This window comes from Pipistrellus kuhlii, unplaced genomic scaffold (genome assembly GCF_014108245.1).
Source record: "Pipistrellus kuhlii isolate mPipKuh1 unplaced genomic scaffold, mPipKuh1.p scaffold_m20_p_6, whole genome shotgun sequence".
NCBI lineage: Eukaryota > Metazoa > Chordata > Mammalia > Chiroptera > Vespertilionidae > Pipistrellus > Pipistrellus kuhlii.
The window spans coordinates 36,755,105-36,780,635 of record NW_023425562.1 but is presented as its reverse complement, the minus strand read 5'-3'; the positions used below and the strand labels follow the sequence as shown (position 1 = coordinate 36,780,635).

Below are 25,531 nucleotides of genomic sequence, written 5' to 3'. Positions count from 1 at the left end.
ACACTGAATAATGACGAGAGGAAACAATTTGACATTTGTGCACTGACTTATTGTGCTGTTCCAGCACGGCCAAGGATGAACCTGGGCGGGGCGGGGGGGTTTGTTAGAAGACAGACAAGAGAGTGAAAGCTGGGTCTCAGTGGGACACTGCTTCTCTGATAGAAAGACAGCGACACTGCCTGCAAGCCAAGTCCTTATTTTATAGCCAGATTCCATGAGGTAAAGTAAGGGCATGGTCAAGATGTTTACAACATTCTCCTGGGTTTCGAATCTACTCAATTACATGCACTTGATTGAGCTTTGTTTACTTGTTGCACCCCCACAGCCCATGTCACTTAGCCATATGGGGCTATAGGTTTGGACCATAAGGTCAAGCTTACAACTATAGCCTCTGGCTATATGGGACTTGCACGTGGCTTTGCCATTAGAGGACTGTGCCTTCTCATTAGTCCGAAGCTTGAACCTGTCCAAACACTGTAGCCACTCTCCACAGCTTGTGATTTTCAAAACCTGCTTCATCAGAAGCTTGGGCCCACCTCGTTGGACTACTGGGCTCCCTCGGGGGCCTGTGGTGTTCTTACAATGGCAGACTAGTTGGAGAGAGTGAGGCACCGCCTGCCCCCCTCTTCGCCATGGCTGACCCTTGCTCACCCCGCACCCTTGCACACCCTGCCTAGTTAGCCTTTTTGGGGAAGACTTCCTGGAGAGGTTTGCTGATTCTAGTGACCCACCACTTCCTACCCTCCCATCCACATGTACCAACCTGTACTAATTTCAAGCCCATTTGTCCACCTGCAGCCTTGGCTCCCTGAGCCAGAAAAACATCTTTTTTATCTTTGTGTATTCAGTCTCTTAATGAAGTGATGGGGCCACCACTACCTACATGTGCCTGACACCCTGTTCCCAGCACAAGGTCTGGCATGTGGTGGGTGCTCATTGAACTTGCCGGCAAAATGATGGCAAAGTGGGCAAGGCTTCTGTAGCAGCATCTATTAGCAAGGGCTTCTCTCGATTGCAGTATTCGCATTGCCTGAGATCTGACCTGTGACTGCCCAGCTGTCCCAGTTGTGGAGTCTGATGCACCCAGCGCATTAGAACAGCAGGCGCCGGGGCCAGACAAACCCAAGTTCAACTCCTGGTTCTGCCATTTCTTAATTGGGTGACATCTGATAAGTTAACCTCCCAAAGCCTCAGAGTGGAAATGTTAATATCTTCAAATCTCCAAAGTGCAAACAATACAGTCATGCTGCCTAGGTTGTCGGTAGATATAAAGAAGATGTGTCTATGAAGAACACAATAGGGTGTAGACTAAAACAAGTCATTGAAATGCCACCAAAATAAAGCAAGATGGGGGAGGAGGGAAGAAAAGCCAGCTTCAAACTCGGTGGGAGAGAAATGGTCAGAAGACATTTCAAGATGCAGCTGCTCTGTTGTTAATGCTATTATTTACAAAGCATGTTAAGTGAGGAAGACATGATTCCGAACACAGACGATACATGCTCTCTATGAGACGTGAAGCAGGCCTCCTAGTGGTCTGACAGAGCACGGCGTTTCCGTGATGCTGAGAGCAAATGCAGATCGCTGTCCTCGCTCCTTCCCGATGCAGGTGATTTATGTTTGCAAAGTTATCACATGCATCCTCCAAAAGTCCTGGGGGAATGTTAGAAAAAAGAGAAAATGTGCCATTGCCTAAATCTTTAACCCATAACTTAACTTTTTCTTTTTTCTTGAAACATCCAATTGCTTAAATGGCACCGGAAATGTCAAGAAATACACAAAATAATTACTATTCTTGAAGGGTTTACTAGAAATCCTTGTAAGTATATACTTCAGACCTAAGTCCAAATCTGGGCTGAGAGATGGAAGAGGCAGGACTTCAACAGCTGGTATCCGATGTCCCTTTGGGCAGTAGGGCCAGATACAGCATCAGAATGCTGAGAGGGAGGTCTCCTTCCACAGCACCATCCTTTCTGAGGATGTTCTGTGTCCAACCCCTGTCAGGGGTTCTCTCTACATTGCTGCTTGTGACGAGTAGAGAGAGGTTTATCTTGGCTCCTGCCCTATTGAAACCAAAAAAAAAAAAAAAATCATCTCATAAACGAGGGTGTTGGTAGGGAGCACTTTGGTTGAATTTCAAATTGTCAAAAATTATAAAGCAGTCATTTTCCAAGTCATAGTACCACTGAGCTAATTGCAGGGACTATTTTATATTATGACATGGCACAACATGATGGTGGCACATGGGCTTGTCAAAACAAATAAACCTTTTTTTTTTTTTTTTAATGAAATCTATTGCAGAGAACGGTAAACAAATTAGAGGGTAGAGGCTCACATTGCCAGCACCATCAGCATGTGATACCTGGAGAAAACAGTGGAAACTTGCAGGAACTGACGAACATGTAACTGAGCACAATGGAAGGCTCTGGGATGGGTGGAAGGGTAGGAGATGGCAGAGAGGACCATGTGCTCCTTGCTCCTTGGTTACTCAGATCCAAGGTGAGACAGAGATATGGAAAGGAGATCATTTGAGGGCTCCTGGGCTCAGCTCATTCAAGGTCACTAAAATGCACAGATTCATTTGCATTCCAAACTGTTATCTCCTTGTTTTTAACCAGAGATGAGAGAATGGGCCCAAAACCAGAACAGCAAATTGATAATAAGTGACATCCTCACTAAAAACAAAATTTAAAAGAAGGGGCTTGAGCATTGCTCAGTGGTGAGAGCATCAGCTGCACACCAAAGGGTCCGGGTTCAATTCCCAGTCAAGGGCAAATACCTGGATATTCACTCCTGGTTGGGTGAATACAGAATCAATCAATGTGTCTCTCTCATATCAATGTTCCTCTCTCTCTCTCTCTCTCTCTCTCTCTCTCTCTCTCTCTCTCTCTCTCTTTTTCTCTCTCTCCCCTCTCCCTCCTTTCCACTCTCTCTAAAAAAATCAATGGAAAAAAATATCCTCAGATAAGGATTAACCCAAAAAGGGGACCTGCTTTAAAAGGAAATGCATGAAATGTTTGGGGAGACATTTAGGGGCAAATGGGGCCACCACACTCAACCAGAGCAGAGGCTGATGAACAGACCCTTCCTCAGGGTCTCAAAAGCCTTTAAAGGGTGGCCGTTTCAAGTTCAGGGACAGACCGAAGAAGGGATGAAATACAAACCATATTATTTTTAAATGGAAAATAACCTCTAAGCCCACCCAAACAGAGTGGGTTAAGTAAATGACACACCCACACACAGCAGGCTCTGCAACACTACACAGGCATTGTGGGTGAGCAAGGATTGGCATGGAAGACGCTCACATAATAGATTTAAAAACAGTATAAAACAGTGTGCCAAGTATAACCCTTTTAAAGGATACAACACATCCTGTTAGCTTAGTGTCATGTCACATATAAAAGCCCTTGGGATTAGGGTCCTGAAATGCTCCCAGTTACCCCTTCAAGGTGGGATTACAGATTCAGACTATTGCTATTCTTTTTGCTTACCTTTCTTTATTAATTTTTTTAAACTAACATGTTTAGTCTAACATTAAAGGGAAGTCATTTGGAATAAAAATAAATAAATAACTAAATAAATACACTGGTGCAAACTGAAGAAGAAGACGAAAAACACTAAGGAAACCCCCAAACTCAGAGCAGAGGCGGCCAAAGGCAAAAAGGAGGCTGTGGCTGTGGTTGTGGCTGTGGCTGTGGACAGGCTTCCTTCCTTCCATTGGTGACCAGCCTGTTCATGTGTTTCCAATGTGCAGAGCCAGCCATGGCCACAGCCTCCTTCTCTGTTTCCAAACGTCATAGGGAACAAGGTGCCAAAGCAGCCATGGGGATGTAGAGATGTACCTTGTGAGGGTTGAACTGGCCATCGTTAGCTAGAGAGCCAAAAGCACCACACAAGGGACCACGATTAGGCTGTTGTTGATGGGGCCATGAAAATGCTTGGGTAAGTGATACCAAGTATTTTATCCACTCAGGGACACTGAGTGACTTCCCCGGGGCTGGCATGGTGCTCCAAGATGAGGACCCTCCCCAGTGAGAGGTGTTCCTCTCCTGGGCACCCTGACGTAGCAGGTGAGGACAAGCAGAGGTTCCGGCCACGTGGGCGGGGGGGCTGGTGACAGCGGCTCCGAGTAGAGAACTCGGCTGCCTGGCGCGCTTCCTCTCATCACTCTTATACCTCATCAATATTAAGGCCATTCCGATGACATCTCCCCATGTGAAAGTCTTTCTTTCATTAACCTCATTTCTATGGTGAAGTTGAGTCAATTGAAAGCAGCCGGGTGTCATCTTGCTCCTTCGAACCAGATTACTGGAAATGCCCACTTTTTCTTTTTTTCCAAAGTCACTTGCACAGTTTGAGTGTTGCTGCCAAGACAAACCTATAAAAGGATCGTTTTTCAAGAGAGAAAAGGGTTGAACTCTGTAACCGTGGCATGGGCGTCTTCCCGGGGAACTCCTCTCGAGCCTGCCTGCCCACAGCCAACCTGAGTGGCAGCTCTGGCCTAGATCCCTTTGTGGGGATGATGCCTTTCTTTGTGTTGCTCTCTGTACCACTATGTTCTTGTGTGTGTGTGTTAGCTGACCGTCCCGACCCCTAAAAACATTAGCCCAGTTCCAGAGAGATGTCCTACTCCAATGGTCGGCAAACCGCGGCTCAAGAGCCACATGCGGCTCTTTGGCCCCTTGAGTGTGGCTCTTCCACAAAATACCACATACCCTAATTAAGTTAATAACAATGTACCTACCAATATAGATTACACTTAAAAAATTTGGCTCTCAAAAGCAATTTAAATTGTTGTACTGTTGATACTTGGCTCTGTTGACTAATGAGTTTGCCAACCACTGTCCTACTCCAATCATAACAACAAATCACTCTCCCGTGGGAGAAAAACAGACAACACATGGTTTTCATCCCAAGGTCAGAGGGCTGCACCAATGGCTTCAGCTACACACTTTCTTTTTTGGTTATTTTAGGTTGAGTTCAGGTGAATGCTTCACATGGACACACTATCTCGAAAGAGTCATATACATCACCCACAGCATTTAGTCCAACAGTTTCCTTCCCTCTCGGTGGAGGGTGGAAGACATAGATGTGAATGTCAAACTATGCACACACATGTAACATGTCCATCTCCTGAGTGAGGTGCGCAGACAGTGAGTCACCCTCTTCACTGAGTCTTGGGCGCTGGCTATGCATGGGTCCCTAGAACCAACAGCACCTGCCAATCCATCAGGAAAGTGGCATAGCTGAGGTTTAAAGGTGATATCAGAGCAGAAACTTGGGGGAAGAGAACAAGGGAACCTGCCAGCCCTGCTCCGGGTCAAGTGTCTGTGTCAGCAAAGCCCCCCTCCCCACGTGTCCAGTTTCCAAAGCCATAAAACAGATAGAAATATTTCCCTGCCACACCTCCCAGAGGCCTTGCAACAATCCAGGTGAGAGCTTAATGAAGAGCATGTAGTGAGTGCCAGAAAATGCCCAGTGTAGTTGCTCCATTTCCATGTGTCTGCATGAATGCCTATGTGCCATGATATTGGAAGATGAAAAGCTCTGGAAATCCTCCCCTTAATGAAACTTCACCCTCTGGAAGTTCCACCGACCTGCCCCTAACAAATACCTAAGCTGTTCAGCCAGTGCCATGGGTCCTCCTACAGTAGGGTGAAACTCTTGGTGTGAGCAATAACAGAAACCAAGTCTCCTTTTCCTTCCCATATGTTCTTTTCTTTCCTTCTCCATTATAGAGCACTAAGGTGGCGTTTATGGCATGGAAACAGGGGCTGGAAGTCAGAGAAGATTCCACTTGGAAGTTTCCCTTTGGATGAGCCAGCAAAGGGCCAAGAGCAAGGTGTTTTGTCCTCAATTTGTTTGCCACTAGGATAATGGTGATGTTGATAATGGTGGTGGTGATGATGGTGATGATAACGGTGATAGAGATGGCGATGGTAGTGATGGAGATGGAGTTGGTGATGATGATGGTGGTCGTGGTACTGGTGGTGGTGGTGGTGGTGGTGGTGATGGTGGTGATGATGGTGATGGTGGTGGTGATGGTGTGTGTTGATTGTGATAGTGATAATGGTGATAGTGACATTATAAGGGCTTTACCCTCTCCTGGACAGAATCTCTGCCTCTGGAGAAGATGGTGATAGAGGAGATAATTTAGAGAAAAAGAAAGAAGGTCAAACCTACTCTAATAAATTTGCAGATCCATGAAAAATAAAAAGATATAGTCACCCTAGTGGAAAACAAATACAATAAAGAATAGATGTATGCATATACACATATGCATGCATATATAATTATATGATATATAGTGTAAGCACTATGGAGGAAAACAGAGCAGGTGAGTGACTAGGGATACACTAGAGAATGAGGGATGGCTCCATTTTAGATAAGACAATGTGGGGAGGCCCCTCAGAGGACAGGCATTTGAGCAGAGAGCTGAATGCAGCGAGAGAACAAACTGAGCAAAGATCTAAGAAAAGTTGGTCCAAGAGGCACAAATGTCTTGTCAAGGATAATATTTTATCCACCACAGCACATGGCCCGCATCCCAAGACATCTATGAAGTTGCATCTTTTTTTTTTTTTACCAGAATAGAGAAATACAGGATTTAATGGGGCTTCAGCAATATTTTCAAGTGATAACCAAAAAATAGTAGCTATCTTTCCCAAAATAAGTGCTATTTCTAGAACAAATGAAATTAATCATAACTGTAGGTGGAGTCACTGTCAAGCTTTTATCTAGAAAGAATACTTAAATTTGGAAATCTAGGAAGCCCTTATAGCTTACTCACCTACATTTGACTTGTTCTTCAAGGGCTAGCTGTTTTCCAGAATTTTCCCATTATGTTATTATGTAATAAAGTGGAGAAAACCTACGGTTGTCTGGCATCATTCACAACAGATGAATGGGCTTGTTGAGAAGAGGGGACTGTGTTCTACCCCCTGAACCTTCCACCACATGTCTGGGATTGTGGCCCTGGGTTGTCAACTGTCCTTCCTCCCTTACCTTGACCAAGTTCTGAGAGACACATAATCTCTCACCTAGCCTGCCCGCCCAGTCCCGGGTCGCTGACCAGAGCTGAGTGGCAGGCCCATCAGGAAGGGGCTGAGTTCATGTGCCATACGCTCCTGGCCCTGCAGGAAGAGCAGACAAGCTGGGGCCTCACACTCCTGCCTACTGCTGGAGATCGGATTCACAACCGCCAATTCTCATCTCCCCTCCTTTAAGGCAATTCCTGAGCTTACACATTCTCCATGAAATATCTGAAGAGTGACTGCGATGGGATGAGCCCCAAAGCCTCGAGACAAGCCTGCAAGTTTCCCCCTCTGCTCCCTGGCCCCTGTCAAGCCAACACCAACTCTGCACCTAGTGGATCGGATGCTAACCCAGCCCCCTGTGGGCTGTCATTCAAATCTGGGGATGGGAGGCCAGGAGGCCTGGACCTGCTGGGCCCAGCTTTCGTCACAGCTGGTCTTCAGAGAGCAAACCCCTGGCCATGGGAAGGCAGTGCCTCTTCTGCCTCCATTTCCCCTCACACTGTCCCTGGGCCATGCCTCAGCAGGGCCACCCTCTCCTCTTCCAGTGTCTACTCCCCACAGGTTCTCTAGCCTCTCAGGGAGATACTCATCATTATGGGATGGATTGTGTCTCCCCAAATCTGTAGCTTGAAGCTATAATCCTCAATGTAACTGTGTTTGAAGATGGGGCCCCTGGCCTGAACCCAGCAAGCCTGCTCCCCACCGCTGTGTGGAGCCTCATGCCCAGGCAGGGAGGAATGCCATCCCCTGTCCGGTGCCAAGGAGTCCACACCCCTCGTACGCCTTTCCATGTCTTTACCTTGGTAACCCCCGGCTAGAAGCAAGCCCGCACTGCCCGGCTTGTGTTTATATATATGCAGCAGGTGCTCAATACATGTTTACTGATAAAAGTAATGGATGAGGTGAGTGAATTCAAAATTGGAGTCACTCTGCATTCACGTCTGGCCACTGTCTGCCATCTAGTGGCGAGAGAGAGCAAGTTCAGGATGGGAAGATTCTGGAGGAGAAATCAGGGACAAAGCTCATCAGATCCCAGGAGGTAGGCTGGGTCCTTCACCTCCAGGCTGCTTCCTGCGGTGGGAGCTCTGGGGCCTCCGCTGTGTGGCCAGATCTTGCACGTTATTGGGGAGTAAGAGGGAATGAACAGAAGAGAGACCGTGGTGTGAAATATGAGGGTGAGCTTTGTGGCCTCACGCCCAGGATGAAGGAATGCCAGCCCCCCTGTCACGCGCCGAGGACTGCACACTCCTGTGGACTGTGCTCTCCTAGTCCTGTCTGCACTTCAGGGGACAATCTCAGGACTTTGCTTCTCACTTTGTCTGGGGCCAGACACACACAGAAGCTTTAACAAGAATCTAGGGTCCGCGTGTTTCATATTTCCTTAGGAAAGAAACCCAGGGATAACTTGGGGGGAGTTAGAGTGAAGTGAGAAAAATAAAGAGTATGTGACTGAGGGGAAAGGTGAAGAGAATGCACTATAAACAGCAAAGATGCCCAAAGTACAAACCCTGAAAGACAGATGTAACACTTAGTGGGTAATATTAGGAAAACACAGTAAAGCTGCAGACAGTCATCAAGTACTTGTGACCTGTGGAAGGATCACGGGCCTCTCTAGACCATAGTTTCCTTCCATATAAAGGACAATGTTGCAGGGCGTGGTCTCTCAGGGGGTTTCCAACCTTCAAGTTTTGTAACTGTCTGACTTTAAACTGAACTTAAATTGCTAGACAAAACCTCAATGTACATTTCATGGCAGGTACGCAACTTCTAGAATTTTCCTTGTTTTCTTGCTTACCATTGGAGGATCGAGGAACATAAGGAATGCTACATGCCTATTACGTTTTTAAATATATATAACACGCAGAGATTGCACATTGAAGTATTTACATTGAAATGTCATGTCTGGGATTACTTGAAATATTCCAACTCAACACAATCGAAACAACAAAGTGAAAGTAACAACAAATGTGGCAAAATGGACTTGTTGAATCTGGATGAAGAGCGTGTGTGTGTGTGTGTGTGTGTGTGTGTGTGATTTTCCATAGAAAAAAGTTAGAGTAAAATGTAGAATAAGAGGAAAAAATAATCATATTCAACTATAGGTCCTTGCTAATCTTAACACGAGACATTTCTGTGAAGTATTAATAGGTGGTGGTCTGCCAAGCTGACTGGGGAGGGAGAAAGCAATGGTGGGCCACTTTTCCAGGAAAGTTGACTTTGAACCGCAGGATGGGACACGCTGATGGGAGGCATCAAAGGAACCAAGGAAGGTGTGCCCATGGTGGTGTTTTGGGGCCGAGGACATCTTGAGCGTGAAAGGAAGGACCAAACAGAGAAGAAATCTGGGGAAACTGGCTCAGGGACCCATGCATTCTTGTTGTAACACACCTGGAACTCACACCCAGGTCCTCAGGAGTCCCAGACAGTATGTTAGTTCCGAATTTCCAGGAGGTCAGCCAGGTGAAACGCTGATCCCTCTGAGACAGGCCTCAGAAGCCCCAGTCATCTCCTAACAAAATGGTGGTCCTTGCCCATCTCCTGAACCCCTCATCCTGCAGGCCTCTGCTGTGATCCACAGGGTAAAGGATATCCAGGCATTCTGGAAGTGTAATGTGTCACCCAGAGACCAGAGACCACCGTTGTTCCTGACCTGCCGGCCTTGTCTCAAAGCAGAACAAGAGCGGGTGGGGGGGGGGGGTTGCGAGCCCAGCACCCTCAACTCCAGGGATGTGTCTGCAAGTTACTGGCTGTGTCCCTTTGGGTGGGTTGCCCTGCCCTGCCCTCACCTGCTATTCTTTTCACCTGTGATATGAGTTAACAAGCCTCCTTTGAAGAGTGCTGTGAGACGTGAGAGATGAATCAGCTGAGAACCTCTACCTCCGTTCCTGGAACCCAGGCAGTCCTTAGTTTTCTGTGGTTGCTCTGAATTCACCTCTCAAGATTGGATCTAGAGTAAGACACTTTGCCCTAGTGGGTTTGGATCAGTGAGTAGAGCATCAGCCTGCAGACTGAAGGGTCCCAGGTTTGATTCTGGTTAAGGGCATATGCCAGGGTTGTGGGCTCATTCCCCAGTAGGGGGCTTGCAGGAAGCAGCTGATCTATGATTCTTTCTCATCATTAATGATTCTAGAAATCGATTTTTTAAAATGTAAAAGAAATATGAGTAAGGCACTGTACAAATCCTCTGTGGACCATGCCCTTCCTGTCTGCCTTAACTAAAAGGTTCCCCTTGAACCCCCCGGGCTCTCCCCTCCAACTTGTCTGGCTCTCTGAGGACAGCGCACACCACAGCTCACGCAGGAGCACACACCTCTCCACAATGTAGCCACTGGGCGGATGCAGGGCTTTCTCACGCTATCTTCCCCGTTGATACACCCTGTTGGCCTCTCTGCCTGAAGCCTCACTTTGAGTTAGTGTCATCAAGGAATAATTGATCATGATCTCGGTCCCTTTCTTCTGTCAGATGTGACAACTCAAAATATGTTCTAAATGTGCCCCGGAGACTTCCCAAAATACATTTCCTCAGGCTTTTCTCACTGAAATGCACATGTCAGTTTTCTCACCCAAATCAAGATCTTACAGAATGTCTAAGCCAACCAAGGTTTACTATGAGGTATAAATTTTATTTTAATTGCAAGTGTTTATCCAAATCATTTTATAAAATAAAAGTGTTTCTAAAGGTTCAGGCAGGTGGCACCTGGTCTTGGTGATGCTGGGCGCTTGGGTGATATCATTACACCCTTCACCTCTCTCCCCAGTGGGCACACCCTCTCCTCCAGCCTCATCCCTGCACCCTGTGACCATCTGAACGGGGCTTCACTGTGATGTCTGCCTTGCTCCTCCACAGTGAGATCATCAAGTACAGGTTCCAGAAGTCTGTCCCCTTTCTATCCCAGGACCCAAGACCATACTCAGCAATGGCGGACACCCAGAACTTGTTGAATGAATGATGTCAGAAATTTTCTGTATGATTTCTGCAATTCAGAGAAGCTTGAAATCTTTGATCAGATGGAACCTACATGCTCCTCTGGTTCCTAATGGTCCCCATGGGCAAGGATCCTGATACCGATTTCCTCTAAAATGAACTTGAGCTTCTGTGGGCCTTCCCAGGGCAGGGAGCCAGCCGGTCAGTTCCATGGGCAGCTCCTCCCATTGTTGCAGGGTCCTCAAACTTTTTAAAGTGGGGGCCAGATCACGGTCCCTCAGAGAGCTGGAGGGCCGGACTATATGAACTACTAATTCCTACTGTAACACCTCGGCTGCGCTCACTGCCCAAAAAACCTGGCGGCCCGGATCAGACTCCTCTGCGGGCCGCATGTGGCCCGCGAGCCGTAGTTTGAAGACGCTTGCATTGTTGCCTGGCCTGGTCCTCACTAATTCTGTGTGTTAAGTCCAAGGCAGCTGTGCCTTCCACCCACCAGCCGCAGTTCTAACACAAAACCTCCACAAGTTCCCACTTGCTGTTTCTTCTGGTAGACCTGCAAATACCCACAGCTTCTCACCTGACCAATGTGGGGTCTCTCTTCCCTAACAGGACCCCCTTTCCATCTCTGGATCCCTGTCCTAGAAACATTCTCATTTATTCTGGCCCCTCTTTCAATGTAACTCCAGGACCAGGCAGAAGGAGACATAGAAAATGGTGAGGCACAGAGAGAAATGGGTGTGGTTGTTGGGACCTGAATATTAACAAGCCTGGGTACAAAAAAACGTGAGAGTCCTCTAGCCCTTTAAAAGCTGGAACTTCCCTGGCTATGTAGTTGGTTAGAATGTCATCCCCATACACTAAGGTTTCGGGTTCATTGCCCAGTCAGGGCACATATATAAAACCAATGAATGCATAAATATGTGGAACAACAAATTGCAAATCATTGTTTCTCTTTCTCTCTCTCCTTCTCTCTCTTCTCCTCTCCTCTCTCTCTCTCTCTCTCTCTCTCTCTCTCTCTCTCTCTCTCTCCTACTCCCTTCCTCTTTCTTAAATAAATAATTTATTATTTTTTAATATATTTTATTGATTTTTCACAGAGAGGAAGAGGGAGGGATAGAGAGCTAGAAACATCGATGAGAGAGAAACATTGACCAGCTGCCTCCTGCACACCTCCTACTGGGGATGTGCCCACAACCAAGGTACATGCCCTTGACCAGAATTGAACCTGGGACCTTTCAGTTCACAGGCCAACGCTCTATCCACTGAACCAAACCGGTTTTGGCGAATAAATAATTTTTAAAATAAAAGCTGAAACTGTTGGCTCCCAAGCTAGGGGATTGTTCTGATGCCTGATTCTCGGCAGACATCCACCTCCCCCCCACCCCCCATGAAGAAACGGCTTGGAGGAGCCTCTCCGTAATATCTTCTTCTCTTGAGAAAAGGGGGACAGCAGAGAGCCCTCTGCCCGAAATCCTCATTTCACTCCGCCTTAACCCTTCAGGTCAAGGACACTGAGTGGAGGGCTGTGTGACTGTCTACCCTCCAGGTTCCCCATCCCAAGAGCCCACTCGACCCGCTGGCCGTGGGGGAGGACAGGGACTCCTCACACAGGCAGAGGCCAGGCACATCACCTTTTCTTTCAATGACTGTGCTCATCTCTTGAATAACAAGCCACCTCTTCCTTTCGAAAGGTAAGCTGGAGTGCACACATTAGAACCGATGAGAAATGCCACTGTTGTCCCACAAGACAGCGGCAGGGAAAGGCAGGGCCGTGCGGGCTGACTCACGTGCAGGTCTGAGGTTTGTGTGCACCAGGCCACGGCCACACCCCGCGCTTGCATCCAGCACCGCCCCTGACCTCACAGACACAGGGAGCTCTCAGCACCGCCTCCTCTTAATTCCCAGCAGCCAGGGGCCCTCGGCGCCTGGCCGGGCATCGGTGCTCACCCTGGGGCCAGGGGGCACAGAGAGGAAGGAAAGCTGCTTTCTTGGAGGAGGGGCATGGTGCTTGTAGGACCCCAGGGACTGGGGGAAGTGCCTGCCGGGGCTTGAATACACCATCATCACCAGCCCACGCCACTGGAGAGCAGTTATGCACGTCAGGTGACACACGGCGATCTGGACAGGGATTCTGTTTTCTCACCCACATGCCATCAGGGTTTCAGATAAAGGGTGTGGTGTTTCCACTTCCTCCTTGGGGGAGAGGCTCTCAGTCCCAGGAGCAGTAGCCTCACTCCTGACGAGGGCAGCCGGTTCCGCGGTTCCCACGTGTGGCAGGCCTTCGGAGCGTGGAGGGTGAGCTCAGTGCGCCGGCCAGTACAGGAGCAGACTGGGGCACAGGCCTGGCTGCTCCTGCAGGCCAAGCCCTCCACTTCCTTCCTGGGACACGGTGAAAGCCACAGCCCAGGACTTACCTTCGCCCTTCTCTGCTCTGCCAGTTGAGACAGAGTTAATACCTCCTAAATGCATCTTATTTAAATTAAAATTGTTAGTCCACCTGAGGCCTCCAGTCCTGTTACTGCTCTCTACTCAGAGAATCCTGGCGACCTCAGCCCCTGCCCTGCCCCGCCCCAAGGTTTGGGTACTTTTTCCTCGGAGGCAGTGTAAGAGCAGGGCGCGGGCTTCCTGTGGGGAACAGGAGATGGCCTGGCGGAAATGAGAAGCACAGAGTCACCCTCCAAAAAATGTGTTTAAGTGTGTCTATCCCGGAGTCCACAGAAGACGTGAAGAAAGTGCTCCAGTCACCCTGGCATCCTTCTCGACGAACTAGTCTGTGAATCTCCTGAAAAGGCGTCTGCCTAAAGAAGAGACCACTGTCCCTTCAGTTCGTGTTCAGCCAACAACAACAACAAAAGCACAGAGGATGTAAGCCACCTCCTAAATCAGGGGAAAAAGGTCTAACAAGTCTCAAGAACTCCAAGATGTTTTTATTGATTTCAAATTCCAATAGAATATGTTTTATCTAAATATTTTATCACACAACTGAAACATTGAACTTTTTTTTTCAGAAATAGTTAAATACATCCATCTAGTTACAAATTCTAATATAAAGAGTACAAAATATAATGTTATAAACTGTATTTTTAAAAAAAGAAATACAAATTCTATGGTCTTTTGCATTTTACTGCCTCAAAGTATCATTAGCAAGGTTGATGAAGAATGAACATCCTCCCCGTCGCTGCCCAGGGGCACGCGGGCCTGGGTGTGCGGGAGCCCTCCCGTGCAGCCCTGGCCTGTCTGTCGCTGTTTCCTTTCTTTGCTCAGTGAGTTACATGCTCTGCCATTAGAACTCAGCAAAGGCAAAATCAGCAAAGCGGCACGTGCGCCCCCTACAGGTAGATGCCTCCAGAGGGAAAGGTACACTGGTACAAAGACAAGGTCCCTCTCTCCTGGGCACACGCCTGAAACCTCTGCGGTGGGAGCAGGGGGAGGGGGAGGGGCTTTGTTTTCAAGAAGGAATGTTGTCTGTGAAAGTGCGGGAAGTGCTCGGACAGGCTGCTGTTCCCTCTGTGTGATGCAGCTCACACTCATCCTTGGAGACACACTCTCTCAGTTGGGAGAAGGGAGGCATCTTAGAGAGGTGCAACCTGCTCCCTGCAGCACCCAACAGTCCACCCTCATGGGTGCTGAGTCACCAGGCCCACCTGCCTTTGCATAGCTGTTGTGGGACGCCGGAGGCCCTGTGGCAGAGTGGCCGGACTGGGCAAGATCCACCGTCCTTCTCTCACCAGGTGGCCACAGGGGGATGCCCAGGGCGATCTCTGGGAAAACCTTCTTCTCAAGAAACCAGTGTCTCTCTTGGTTCAAAAAAATAAATAACTATTGGGGGGACCCCTTAAAGCACTTAATGCTTTTCCAAAACCAAAGTGGCAGGACCCAGTGGGCCGGCCTGAAAATGCGTGTTGTGTTTTGACCGAGGTGGAAGCTGTCCACCTAAGATTGCTCTACGCACGCCGGGGGAAGCAGGCGAAAAAGTGGCCAAGCAGTGGACCTGCCCGAAAGCCGGTTCTTCAGACAACTGAAATGTTCATTCTTCATGTTAAGGAGTACTAGTGAGTGACCTGAAAGATCTCTGTCGGCCCGTCGTCGGTGTGTTATCTGAAGGCAACAACGTGCAGGAGGCATGAACAGGAGGAGCAGAGCGAGCGGCAGCCATGCCAGGAGCCGCTGGCCTCGCCGGGGACACACACGGAGAAGCTGCGAGTAGACAACCAAACCCTTTATTGTCCAAGTCACATTAGATGCCAACACTGTAAAATCCTGTGAAGAATCGAGGAAACAGCAGATCGGTAGAGGTAGTAGAAAAAGTCTGGAACAGTCAGAGGTGACTTACAGGAGAGAGATCACACGGAAATCATCGTTCAAAGGAAAGCAAATTAAAACACATTGGCTAAATAAATAAGAAAACATATCATATTAAATACTATGGCAGGGCTGACAGGAAGGCATTCACAAACCAATACAATACTGATGATCGGTGGAAGCAGGAACCACAGTCAGGCCTGGAGACGGGGTGTCTCACAGGGGGGCGTTCTCGGGGGTCCTCTCCCCTCCGTGTCTTTAAGTAGAAACCTGATTCTGGCTCCTTGCAGCTCACAGTTATTTGCACTGGATACGATTCACCCTCTGCCGACGCCCAGGAACCACCCCTCAGCCCAGCCCGCCAGGCTCCCCAGGGAGGGGTCTCCGGGTAGGCACGCCCAGCTCAGGGGGCCAGCGGGGCTCCTGGGTGCTGCTTTCCAACAGCAAGAAGGGACATGATGCCTCCGTGTCCCTTTGGGTATAGATTTTCTTTAATGACTAAAAACGTAGGCCAGGACTATATCACCAGCCCCTGTGTGTTCCTAAACTGTCAACTTTCACTTTCAGCCAAGAAATGAAAAGCCAGGAAATGCAGAAATGATCACTTTGGGAAAACTATCGAAATGATCAAACCTAAGTCAACAGAAAGGCATTGTGGTTTCTAAGGTGAACAGAGGAATGTATCTGCAACATAATGCATATGCTTGAAATAACTTTACAGAACCGCCAGTCACAGTCGCGTAACCGTATTTGCAAAGACATTCCCAATTACACCGACAAGACAGGTCATTCCGGTACATATCTGGTGTAAGAATATCAAGAAAAACAAGTAAAAAAATTAGATATACATACACACATATACATATGTATATGTGCTGTATATATGTGTATATATACATATATACACATACATATATATATATATAAACTAGCCAGTTACATTGCATTGTTTCCAAGTGTTGCAAAGTAACCTGAACCGTCAAGTAATTTAAATTTCAGTAACAAGTAGAATCCAGAACCAAACACTATCTAATAACAATAATAACAATAATAATAATATAATAATTCAACAAATCATTAGAACAAAAACAAAAAAAAACGCACACTTTAGGGTGTGTGTGTGTGTGTGTGTGTGTGTGTGTGTTTAAACAAGTCTTTGTATCAGAAGCCCATTTTCTACAAAATCTGCGCTACCCCATTACGGTATGAAGTAAACTGTCGCTCTTACCGGTATTAAAGGTTAAGGATAATTTCTGTACATGTAAAATTATTGCTTTTTTTGAAAAATATATTTCGCATGCTCATTTTTAATCCACTTCCTGCCTTTACAAAAATCTCACAATTAAAAAAAACCTAGTAAAGCTTTTGCAAAAAATTTCACAGAACATTTTCATTCAAGGCAGCAGTAACGTTTGATAATGCATAAAATCCTATGTGCAAACGTCTGAAACTCTCAGAAAGGTTACCGTCATCACCCCAGCATCACGGTACCGAGAAAAAGAAAATAGGTGTATTTTCTGTGGAATAGGATTTTTCACTGCGCACACTGCAGGATTTCAGATCCTTTGTTGGGGGCCTGAACCCCACCACAAAAACTTGCATTTGCATGACTGAGGAAGAGGTATATAGAGCCGCCCACCCCACCCGGGGGCCTGGGGACCTCCATGCTCTGGGAACGAGGATGCTCGTCCTGTGGAGGGCACCGGGAGGGCACCAGGCCCCAGGGAGAAACAGGCCTACTTGCTGGGGCGGGGCAGGGAGAGAGAGCAGAAGGTTCCAGAGCACCAGCGCACGGTGATGGGCCCCCAAGTCTCCCAGGGCTCTCCTGCAGGACCAAAGTGGTCCAGACCTGGATGGTGTTACGACGGGCAGCCTTCCCTCGTGAGCAGTTTGCAGAATGTAGCCCTGTTTACAAGAGGTCCTGAGAATAAACAAAGAAGCCTGCTTTTCTTAGTGTTCAACCAGCTCTGCTCCGGAAGCAGAACAGAAACACCCCCGTAGCCATGTTCCCACCACACGCTGAGCACAGGCGTGGGGCGAAGAAAGGAGCAATGGGGGATGCAAAGGGCCCCGGGGGAGGCGACCGAACCTGACGGTGGAACAGGGAGGCTTGGCCACCGCCCCTTCCCACCCAGCCTGGTTCGCACAGCATCTGCACGCCCCCTCCTTCCTGTCTCGTTCACCACATAAATACCCACTCAGAGGGGAGAGGCCATAGTAGGAACGCTGTGTCAGCTCAACCCCAGCCCCGCCATCTCCCCACAGTCCCGCACACACGGCTTCCCTCGGTCCCACACGCGTGAGCAGCTCTTTTCCAGTGTCTCCACTCGTCGCGAGCAGCACCGACGTGTGCTCCCGCTGTGCCTGCCAATGCCACCGTCCATCACAGGAAAAAGTGGGACCATGGTCGACGCGCACGTATGCTCATTCGGAACCTCTGCACGGAGTCCTAGAGTTCAGCGTCTCTATTTATTCCTCAGCGTCTGACCAGGGGAGGCCTCGCCCTGCAGCCTCGGGGCCAGCACAGTGGTCTGAGATGGGGGTGGCGGGTGGGGAGGGCGGCCACTCTTCCTCGCGCGGGTGGTCAGGGTGTCTGCTGGGAGGCAGCTGGGACATCCGGGCGGGGGCTGCTGACGGCGGTCACGGGGCACCGGGGCTGCTGGAGAGGAGTCTTTAGGTGCCCTTTCTGAGAGGCACTGTCTGGACGGTGTCTGCGTTAGGAAGGTCTCTCCCCTGGATGAGAAAAGGAGACAAGAGGAACAGCTCATTTCTGCCTCTGGGTTTCTAAGTGCGTATTTCCTATGGATTTTCTTATCCACACCTAAGAACATACACAATGACCTTCTCGGAGCAGCTCCGCTGGGTTGGCAAAGACCCTGACTTCAGCTGTAGCTCCCTGCACACAAGCAGGTTGCATTTTTAAAAAGATTTTAATTGCTCTTTAGAGAGAGAGAGGAAGTGAGAGGGAGAGAGACACTGATTAGAAACATTGATAGGCTGCCTCCTGCACGCCCCCTACTGGGAACAGAGCCTGCAACTCTGGCATGTGCCCAGACCCCGAACTGAACCCAAAACCCAGGTATGTGCCCTGATCAAGAATGGAACCGGCAACCTTTTCAGTGCACAGGACAATGCTCAACCAACTGAGCCATACCAGTCAGGGCTACCCACATTTGGTTTAGGAAGTCTGCAGAACCTAGGTAAGCTGAGTAATGAGGTTGTTAAATTTAGCCCCCAAATCTAGATGCACAGGTGCCCCTTTCTCTCTATAATTGAAGGGAGGTGTTCAAATAGCATCTCATTGTTTGAGAAAGTCGTTTTCATACATTGATTCACTAAAACTGACACTTTACTAGTGAACATAGCAGTCCTATAGGATTTAAGTCCTACATGTTTTAAGGCATAGATGGAATTCACCTGCGAAATCAGGCAAAGGAGAAAGCACAGCTGTGGAACAGAGGCTTCAGAAATACAGGCACGAAGAGGACACAGGGTATTTTGAGCGCACACACATTATTTTGGGGTTTTTTTTTTCCCCCTCCTATAAAGAGTCATCAGGAAGCGAGAAGAGTGCTTTCAGAAAAGTAGGTGTTCTTTCTTGCAGTGTGTGGGCTTTGCAGTGCTGGTTGAAAGAAATACGACCTTTCTCGGAGGCATTTTAATGTTCTGGGAATGGATGCTGACTTCTGGAACTCTATGAGGTCTGCTCCTCCCCTTCTGTCTTTGTAAGCACGCTCACAAGAAAGCCTGTCCCCCCCCCCCCTCAGCCTCAGAGGGTGGACGGCCTTCAGAAGAGGCTCCCATCGACACAGGTGGTGGGTGTGAGGCTGCCTAACGGCTCTGCACCTTACTGATCACCGCCCCGACCCAGCCAGCCAGACACAGGCAGGGCTCTCCTGTCATTGTGGGTCACCTTGGATGGCTCACCAGTGACAGTCGTGTTGTAGTATGTCATTCTTAGAGAAAAGTGGACCGTGTGTTTCAAGATGCTCGTTTGGTTTTATGATGAAGAAAACTGCCAAGACGAATGAACTGAATTCTGGAATTGGATCTGAGAACCCAATAGTGACACTGAAAAGAGACTATGCCTATGTCCAAATACTCCAACATACGAGAGCCCCATCATCTACATTATAATACCCACAGCTGAACACAACACAAATTAGGTTGCCACTGTTTTCTCATTTCCTGTTATTTTGATTAATGGAATTATTCCCCCAGCTAGACTGTTTAAAAATAACACTTAGACTAATAAGAAATCATATATGAATCATAGTCTTTAAACTTTAGCAAAGAATCTAAACCAATCAAAATTCCAGTTTTCACATTTTTGCAAAAACCAGTCTGCTCTTTTAAATCCCCAACCCAGGAGCCTGGGGAGAGAGAGTTCATTTTTTTCTTGGTTTTAAACTTTATTTCATTTCCTAATGTTTCACAACCAGTTATAATGGAGACGGGGGAAAAACATTTCTCCACAACACTAAGAAATGCTTCTATAGTTGAGTCTTTTTTTACTAACATCATAGGACGATGATACCCATTTTGCAGCATATTATTTTCCAAAAGGTTCTTTCTAATGGTGACTATTGGTGATTACTAGAAATTAATCATGCCTAACATATGCCAAAGCATCTTCAAAGTGACAACAGGCATAAACTGCTCCCCCATTTAGAACTGTGCTTGGCCTCGTAGCTACCTTTGTGAACAGAATTATCATCAAAACACAAGCACCAACAGTGAGTGGCTTCAAGCCCAAGAGCTGGAAGAATCATCCCCACAGCTATGGATGCTTCGCCATAAAGACAGCCCCTCACCTCCAGTGCCCAAGCCCTCTCACGATAAAGCAAAAGGACGAGATGCCCAGAAGACGGACAGTGTGCCCACTCACCTCCTCCGGCAGCCCCGCTACTGAACGCACAACCTGAACGTCCATCTCAGTGACCCGCCCACGCTGCCCATCAGAGGGGTGTGTTGTGAAGCAATGCCCACAATTCCAGGAGCCCCACACCACGTGCGTGTTTGTAACACAGCAGAGGCTTACCCGGAGGACGTACAGAACAGAAATCACAGCCGAGACCACATCCAAAGGAGGCCACTGCACCTCTCCTCAGAGCTTGTGTTCATTCTGACCTGACTGACTTCAGCCCGTTTCTGCCCACGTGCCCGGACCACCTGCTGGGAACCGTGTCACTGGGCTGCAGGTGTGTGAGGACGAGTTAGAATTACCCAACACAGGAGACTCAGGTGTTGGCAGGGCAAGGGCAGCTGTCCTCTGGGTGGACAGGTAACGATGACATCTCCACCGACATGTGGTCTTCTGAACAGAGAGCCGCGCAAGGAAACGGCATCTAAGCTGACAATGTTCCCACGCTAATCTTTCACTGTCTCCTCCTTGTCAGGGGCAACTAGCAAACAGCCTGCCAAACAAAACAAGACCAAGCACACTTCCAGGTTCAGACAGACCAGACCGAGGACAGGGGCACGGAGCGTTGTACCAGCTGGTCTGGCAGCAGCGAGGGCACGTGTGCACGGGGAAAGGCGTGCGTCCCCATTCACCCGCATGTGCAGCACCCGAGGCCTCACCCTGCATACGAGTCTCCTCCGTTAGTAAGTACAGCCATTTTTAGAATAACTGACAAGAGCTATGGCTAAAGTGTGCCAGGCACAGTCCCCTTCCTATTTTGGTTTTCACGGTAAGAATACAGGAAGCGTCACTGCGGTCCTTATTTTATAGATGGCAGGCTCGGGCGAAGTTAACAGGCAGAAGGTCAGAGTTAGAGCTGACCATGCATCACCCCACCTCTCGGGTGACACGTCAATCCTGGCAGACACTTCCATTCCAAAGTAGGTTAAGGAAAATGGGATTTCCCTCAAGAACCAGACCGTGCTAGTGATGGACCAACAAAAGGTACTTCCAGCACAAGGACCCCAAGTGCTCTCAGAGCCGGGATCTCCAATGGGGCACCGAGCTAGGGAGCTGCCGGCACAGGAGGGGCATGGGAACCCTGCCTGAGTGACCGACCACTGTCCTGAGCCCGAGGAGGACAGCGGACCATGGAGAGCCAAACTGCATCAGTGTGAGCGGGTACGGGGAGGTTAGTGGGTAGTAAGTACAAAATAGCAGAACGAAGCTTAGAGAGACAATGTAGATGCATCCCTTCTCCGTCAGAGTCCAGGGTGACTCACGTGGCTAAGAATTCTCAGCATAACTATAAGCAACACAGAAATGATTTGAAACACAGGCCGGGTGGCTGGCTTTACTGAGCTTCTGCTCCCCGTGACAGAAGCATTTTAAAGAGGCTCCCGCAGAATTAATAGGCAGCAAATAAATGGACGGTGTTTCCCGGAGACTCGCTGCGTTATTCGTATCTGCCTGGGCTCCCACCCCTGTCAAACACGCGTCGAAAAGCCATGTCTTGGGTGGATTTAATGGGTCGTCTGTGCACACAGGAACCCTCTGGACTGACTCATGGTGTCATCTCAATATGTAATTCTCCAATTATGGCTCGACCTCGCTGAGACGCAGCCCACAGACGCATCGGTGCCTCTTGTCACTGGGGCTGATTTCTGTTTAAAAGGACAGTGCTTCGAGCCGAGGTCACATGTGCTTGGAAATCTTCTAATTCAGCATTCTGCAAGCTGTTATTTATTTCATAAGTTGTCACAGCATCATGAAATAACTGCTTGACATTCTAAAACTATAGTTTTATTAAAGAGCGAGAAGTCACTTAGTAAAACATGGTAACAAACGGGGAGGCATTTTGTCAATGACATGGGAAGACAGGCTTTGAACAACAATAGGGATTCTAAAAACTCAGAAATAAATTTAAAAAGGAAGTCCCTGGGCAGGTCAGTCCCTCATTCACAGGAGGTCCTGGGGAGGCCCTGTCACCTGTTACCATTCTCTTCCAGTGAGAAGACTAGAAGATGCCTGTGGTCCCTCTGACATCCCAATCCCCCTCATCATCAACAAGCAGTATGTCTCCAATGGCTGGGTTTGCCCTGGGGAGTGGCAGGGCGCCCTTCCTCCCTCTTACCACCTGATGGGGCTTGATGCTTATCTGATGGCAAACACATCCCTGTGCATGCACAATGGTACCATCTGCAGTTTCAGAACGTCCTAAGGCAGTGGTTCTTAACCATAAAATTATTTTTGTTGCTACTTCATAACTATAATTTTGCTATTGTTATAAATCGTAATGTAAATATCTGTGTTTTCTGATGGTCTTAGGTGACCCTGCTAGCAGTTCTCAACCTGTGGGTCGTAACCCACAGGTTGAAAACCGCCGCTGTAGAGCCTGTATTAAAGGGTCAAGGCATTAGAAAGGTTGAGAACCACTGTCCTAAGGCAAGAATGTTACACAGAAAACGATGGTGGGAGAACGAGAGAGTAGCTGTGACAACAAGGAAGGAGAGCTCTAAAACCACGTCCTCTCAGCCTAGGGTGGTACAGGGGACCACCGGTGACGATGTGTGTGTCCCCATAGCAGAGCAAGGCACACGGTCCCATCACTGCTGGTTCCAAGAGTTCCACCATGCTGTGCGGACGCTGAGTGGTTCACATACAAAAGCCACAGGCGCACGGTCCATATGCACAGACACGGGTATGTTTTTACACACTCTACACCTGCGGTAGAGTGCATGATGTGGAGGACACAAAGAAATACAAAAATATGTATTAAGAGAGGAGACTAAGCATCATTTCTTCTCAAAAAAACATATAAAAGCACCCGGGGTGAGAGCATGTGCACGCCAAGGATTTCGGGCTCCATCAGTCTCTCCCAGTTCCCACAGCAAGACCTCGAGCAGCTGAATGACCCTCCCAGTTTCCAGGCCCCTACACTGGGCTGTCCTCCAGGCCTGGGCTCCACCTCCAAGCCCAAAAGGTGTCCACACGTCTGCCCCAAGAAGCACCTCGGCTCCTGCTCCCGCTACCTCCCTGCAACCCAAGCCCCCTCGCCACGCCCGCCCGGAGACCTACTTGTTTGGGGGCATCCGCGGAGGTGGCGTGGACGTCAGCACCTCGGAGGCCGTTGGACTCAAACACCACTGTGGGAACAAGGGGAGTGTTAGCAGCAATCAGGGCCACTTCGGATCAAGCAGTCTCACACAAAAAGACACGGGCGCCTAGCCCACGGCTGGAAAATACCAATTTACCATCACACTTCCTGCTGAGGCTGGGATGCCGCTGCCCGGGGCCACTGCCCTTTTTAATTCAGGCGCAGCAGCGGCTGAAGAAAGCCGTCACTGACAACATTAATTACCGGCCTGTGGGAAGGGACCCTCCTCCTGCCGCACTTACCATTTGGCCCCTGTCATTTCACATCAGACCGGCTCACGTGTGATCCTTCACACGTCTGGGAACGGGCCCACCAGCCTCCCGCTCCCGGTGGTGGTGACACGCGGCTTCTCAGCCTGACATGGTCCCGGGGCCGCACGTTCCTAGGAGCCCGGAGTCCACGTCCCTCATGGGCGGCTCCGGAGGGGCCCAGCCACACCGCAGGGCCAGTGGGGGGGAGCGGGGAGGCCCGGCACCTGTCACCCTGAAAGCAGCTTTGGTCTCTGTGAGTGCTGGTGGCAGCACAGCTCGTTCGCATATTCATTTCTGAGGAGTCTACTCTCTAATTAAAACACAACATTTGCAAACAGGCTTATCTCAAATGAAACCACATGGCACTTGATGCAAATTGAGGGGAAAAAAAAACTGTTTCAGGGGAGTCTGATGCACAGTCACAGAAGGGGGCGCGTCACCCTCCCCCCAACAGGGGGCCTCGGTGTCCATGACGGTGGAGGATGAACCCCTGCAGAGGACACCACACCCTGCGGGGCCCAGGACAAGGAGGGATGGAGAGACAGAGGGGCGAGGGACGGGGCAAGCCTTACCCGAGTGAGCCCGCATGTGCGCCCGCAGGTGGCTGGGCTGGTGGAAGCACTTCCCGCACTCCACGCAGACGAAGTCTCCTTGGCGGGCCTGCGTCCGGGGTGTCCCTGGGTGGCAGTGGCCAAGGGGGTGCAGATGGGAGAGGGGAGGGGAGAGGAAACCATCATTAGTCTGTCTGATGTGACCTGGGGGAGCTATCTTCCTTGAGGCTCCTCTGATAGAGCAGGCACAGGCGGGGCCCCGGGCGAGCATGAATTCCAGCGAAAGAAACTCACTCCCGAGATGAGCCCCAAACGGCGGCTGTCAGGTGTGCGGCTCCCAGCAGCTGGATGCTCGCCCAGCCCTCTCAGGTTCTGTCAGCGGCACACCAAGCAAATCGGAGTGACACTGGGTGGCCAGACGGGGCGCCGGGATTCGGAAGCAGCAGGGCCGGGGCCGTCCCCGGTCAATATGCTAGGCCCCGGGCCAGGAGCCCAGCCATCAACACCTCACCCATGAGCCCGTACCTGTGTGCCCCACGCTGTCCCCACGGAGCCCACAGGACACACCTGGGAATGAGGCCCTGGGCCGAAGCACTGGCCTCGAGTTCCCTTCTGATCCTAACCGCAGTCGGCTTTGCTCAGAAGAGGGAGGCCGATACGCTCACTCATCTGAATACCGCTCCTGTTGTGGTGTCTTGAAGAAAAGGCTAATGTTCACAGAATGGTGGCTCCAGAGAGACCTCCCTGAGCTCAATGGTAACTCAACTCAATGGAGGAACAAGACCCGAAACCGCTCACTAGAGTCACCTCTGAAGCAACACATTTTTAAAATGAAGCTCAGGGAGCTGTTTATGGGCTGAAGGTGTGACATTTTCGTGTGAAAGGCTCTTAGTCAAGTCAGCAGAACCCAAGTCACGATCCCCAAGTCAGTTGCCTCCGCAGGTAAAACAACACACCATGGTTGATCCGTTACAGGTGGCGTTGGTGGAGAGAAGGAGAAAAGAGAGGCACGAACCGGCAGGCAGACCTGTCCGATTTCTCGCGTTAACAAGTCATTAACGCGAGCCTTACAGAAACTTAAGAACTGGCCCACCCAGTTCTCAGTGCAGGCACGCAAAAAAGCATAAGACCCATTGTAACCAACACCCATCCTGCTGTCATTAATGGAAAACCACTCACTAATGTTGGCAAGGTGCCCATGCAACGTACAGCAAGAAAAGCATGACTCAGCAACTTCCGCTATCACCCGCCGGCTCCTCTTCCCCAAGAGTTTTCACCAAGCGCATCGGTGGAGGGAAAGCTCAGGGGGGCTGTCCCTTCTGAGCGAGTCCCTCCTGCAGGGGCCGGCACACCCGCCCCCACGTCTCCACTGAGTCTGTACACACATCCCGAGTGAACATGGCTGCAC

The 25,531-nt window shown here is 49.4% G+C and overlaps 1 protein-coding gene across 4 annotated transcripts in view; it reads right to left on the bottom strand.

Moving 5' to 3' along the window:
• Nucleotides 1–15,161: 15,161 nt before the first annotated feature.
• Nucleotides 15,162–25,531, bottom strand: part of ZNF516 (zinc finger protein 516) — an 86,234-nt gene continuing 75,864 nt past the window's right edge. For 3 of the 4 annotated variants that reach the window (XM_036418225.2, XM_036418226.2, XM_036418224.2), the window contains exons 4-6: nucleotides 24,145–24,249; nucleotides 23,243–23,310; nucleotides 15,162–17,994 (exon numbers count right to left, since the gene is read on the bottom strand). In XM_036418225.2, coding sequence (XP_036274118.1) covers nucleotides 17,935–17,994; nucleotides 23,243–23,310; nucleotides 24,145–24,249 — 233 coding nt within the window. In that variant the 3' untranslated portion in view covers nucleotides 15,162–17,934. Of the gene's footprint in view, nucleotides 17,995–23,242; nucleotides 23,311–24,144; nucleotides 24,250–25,531 lie in introns of those variants that run through there. The other variant, XR_004984341.2, reaches the window with a different exon arrangement.